The 3,564-nt window shown below is 44.1% G+C and overlaps 1 protein-coding gene across 1 annotated transcript in view; it reads left to right on the top strand.

The window, feature by feature from the left end:
• Positions 1 to 3,320, top strand: part of MYCBPAP (MYCBP associated protein) — a gene marked incomplete at both ends in the record, with an annotated part of 10,807 nt that extends 7,487 nt beyond the window's left edge. The window contains 4 exons of the mRNA XM_009072593.1: positions 747 to 868; positions 1,606 to 1,721; positions 2,685 to 2,749; positions 3,224 to 3,320. Of these exons, the coding sequence (XP_009070841.1) occupies positions 747 to 868; positions 1,606 to 1,721; positions 2,685 to 2,749; positions 3,224 to 3,320 (400 nt within the window). The remainder of the gene's footprint in view (positions 1 to 746; positions 869 to 1,605; positions 1,722 to 2,684; positions 2,750 to 3,223) is intronic.
• Between the last annotated feature and the right edge of the window lie 244 nt (positions 3,321 to 3,564).

The raw sequence follows: 3,564 nt of genomic DNA, 5'->3' as shown, positions 1-3,564 counted from the left end.
TGCCCTGCCCCAATGTGAGCCCACCCAAAGATCTGCTGCCAATGTGCCAGAGTTAGAGATGATTTACAATGTGTGTTGGCTCTGCCGACCACACCCTCAGTGCTCTTGAAAAGAGATTCCCAAGAGAGACTTTGTGGGCTGTTGTGCAAAGAAGAAAAGAGAACCAGAAAATGTAATAGATATTTTAAGCTCTTCCCCCATTAGCTTTCTGTCATCCCAGGACTGAATGCAGAGGGCAGGGCAGTCTTAGAGCCTCCCATGGCTCCCCCAAGGACTCCTCTCCTTGGAGAGTCCTTCCTATTCATCAGAGCACTAAGGGGGCACTCATGACAGACTCTGGATGAAGTACAGACCTCCCTAGATTAAAGCAAGAGTGGTTTGGAGTCTGTCAGGAGTTTTTCTGTAGTGCTGTCTTGGAAATCTCTCTGCTGCTTTTATAACTAAGCTTTACTTGGGAGCCTTCTAGCTCTCTAGAATCCCTGATCCCCAGCACACCTGTGAAGCTGCAAAGGGGCCTAATGTCAGTCTAACAGGGAAATTTGGGATTGCTCCCCCGATCTTGGATTGTGTGTGCACCTTGGCCAAATCCCAGATGTATAGGAAGTCCCATCTGGATGTGTAAGTGCCCAGTGCAGTCTGGTTTCAGAGTGGTGTCCACACTGTGGTGTGCTCCATTGAGCTCAGGGCCTGCAGACTGGGAACAAAGACTGAGAAGAGCTCCACAAACTGTGTGTTTTCTCTCACAGGCTATCATGTCAATCCCCAGGGAGGAGCAGAGGGAAGAAGCACTGACCCAGCTCAATAAGGCAGCTCTGGAGCTGTGTGTTGAACAGAGGCCAACTCAGTCAGACCTTCTGTATCCACTCTGGTGCGTTACCTTTGCAAGGAAAAGCTTGTGAATGCGCAGTGTGATCAACAGCCCCAGCAAGCTCTGTTGCAAGTGTGATTCAGAGTGAAGATAATTATATGAGGTCTAGAAGTCATCTTTACACTCTGGGTTTTTTATAGCTTAATTGTAGCAGCTGTCTAGGACCCAAATGCCTTTTTTTTTTTTTTTTTCTGGAGATAAGTTTAGAATATTAAATGCATGTAATTTTGGAGAGTGTACAAGATTATTTCTGGCAAGATTATTCTAGTCTGTATTTATGAAACCTTTGGGTAATTTTCTGTACCCTTTTACTTGGATAACTGTCTCCTCCCTCATACAGTCTCTCTGTTCTTTGCTCAGGCTTTCAGACTGTAAACATATCAACAGCTTCTAGTTGCTTCTAAATTAGAAGGGTGCAGGTTCCTCTTGGTAAACACAGAGCAGGTTGATGCTGATTTACTGTGTGTCATGTTGAAGAGCAGACCTAGTTTCACAGTAGTATTTATGGGTCCCTGTGAGCCTATTGGTTTTCAAACCACTGAGACCCTGGAGGGATATAACATGAGGAAGGCAGTTTAGCATCTCTCTAACCGGATTTTTAGGCAGTGGGTGCTGTTCTATTGGTTTCCTTGGACAGGGCAGCTCTCAGCTGTGAAGTGCCTTCACTTCTGGGCACAGGGTAAACCAAGGTGGCAGTTGCTGCACTGTCTCCCTCCTGACTCTGATCCTTTTCTCAGCCTCCAGCTGTGGCGTGGAGCAATCGATGATATGGTGAATCACGCTCTGAGGCTGAGATCCCTGTATAATTTGCTTGAGAAAGACACCTGTGTAGATGCTGTTCCAAAGGAAACAGGTAAATGGCAGTTTTAGCACAGCAACCATTTTCTGTGGTCTCTTGGAAATCTAGAAAACATGCTGAATTTCAACTGAAATGACAATTTCAGCAGTTTTCCCCCCTCAAAGCTTTTATAAGAAAATGCATCAGGAAAAAAATGGCAGATTGTGTGACAGTCACCATAGGAATTGTGATCTGTGGTTTGGCATTATTAAACAAAACACCCCACAAAAAAAGCCTTTTAATTCAGCAAGGTGTAACCAATGGTTTTCACATAGACTGACCCAGCAAACCCTGCCTCACTATTAGCTGTCTTACAGGCTTATTCTGATACAAATCTGAGACCTCTTCATTCCTTATTTAAACAAAGCACTCTGCAAGGTATTGGTTTTCAGTGCCGCACAGCTCAGATTAATAAAAAGAGGAAAATACATTGCAAAAATAATATACTCCCACTGTGGGAGTGCAGTGGGCTGGTCTTTCTGGATGTGTGGATGCTTGTGGGTCATGGAAATTCTTTCTTTTATAGAGGAAGAAAAGCAGCATATAAAAGCAGGAAAGAAAGACAAAATAGCCACTGAGAATGAAGAGAGAAAGTATTTTGGTGATAAGGATAAAGAAGGCAAAAAAAGTAGAGCAAGAGTAAGGAAAGAGAAAGAGGTATGTGTTGGGATGCCTGGTGGACTCTGAGTGCTGGGGACAGTGTGGTCCGTTCTGAGGTTGTGTATCCTGAGCTGAGCTGGTTTCCATCCCAGTGAAAGAGGTGCTGCTCCTGGGAGGTGCATCTTGCAACAGTCTGAGCAATGTTCTGACCTGTGTCCCTTTTTTCTTGGTCTGTCCTTGAATAGGAATCTCCAAGCCCCAGGAAGCTGAGGGGAAAAGATAAGAAAACGTGGAAATCATCTAGTTCATTGGAGGAGGTGAAAGAGGGAGCACAGGCTGTGGAAGCTGTAACTACAGATGGAGCTTCTGTAACTACAGAAGCTCCTCAGAAGCCGGTGGACCCTAATTTGTTGAGAACATACCAGGAGAAACTCTATATTGAAGTAAGTTTGACCAAATCTTGTATGCTTGTTTCCTAATTTTGTTCTTTGCTTGTAAGTTACCTTGAGGCTCAGGGGGAGAGGGAAGCATTTTGTTGAACTCAGAAACTGACAGGCATATGTCCCTCATGCAAGGTAAGAGTGAGATGCAAAGTAAGATGTCCTGTATTCCAGCCTGGAATCCGTTAACAGAAACTCAGCCATCACATAGCCACATGTGGGACTTGTATCTGGGATGTCTTTAGCATGCTTGCAGACTCTGGAGGGATCAGCTGAATTAATTGTACCTCAGATAATGTTAAACACACTTCATAGCTATTACTAGAGCTCTGTTATCAGGCTGCCACTTCTGTGTGGTTGTGTGTGTGTGCCATATGATAACGTGCTCCAGCGTGAGAAACCATCTCTGGCAGTCTCATCCTCAGGATTTCTTCATATGTTTTCACTGCAACTGTCTTCTGTTAATTTCTGCTGCAGGTTTATAGGCTGCTGGATTCAATGCTGAGTGAAATGGTGTCTTTATTTGAGGATCTAACTCCACAAGGTGCTCAGAAGTGGGAGAGCGAAGCCCTTTGTATGTAAAAATAGACTCGCTTTGAAAAAAATAAATAACCATGTTTACACAGATTATGAGTGTAGATTCTTCTTTCTGAAGTGATTCAGTGATTACAGATACTGGGCTGCCTCTTTTCTGACATACTGTGATGTGAGACTATTGCTAGATCATCTGTTACTGCTACAGATGATAACTTGCCAAGAAGAGACAAGGAAGACATATCACCACCTCAGAAAACGTTAAGACTGGAAAATACTGGCAT

The sequence above is a fragment of the Acanthisitta chloris genome, unplaced genomic scaffold (genome assembly GCF_000695815.1).
Source record: "Acanthisitta chloris isolate BGI_N310 unplaced genomic scaffold, ASM69581v1 scaffold12474, whole genome shotgun sequence".
Taxonomy (NCBI): Eukaryota; Metazoa; Chordata; class Aves; order Passeriformes; family Acanthisittidae; genus Acanthisitta; species Acanthisitta chloris.
The sequence above is the reverse complement of the archived record's forward strand: the minus strand, read 5'-3'. Positions and strand labels throughout refer to the sequence as shown.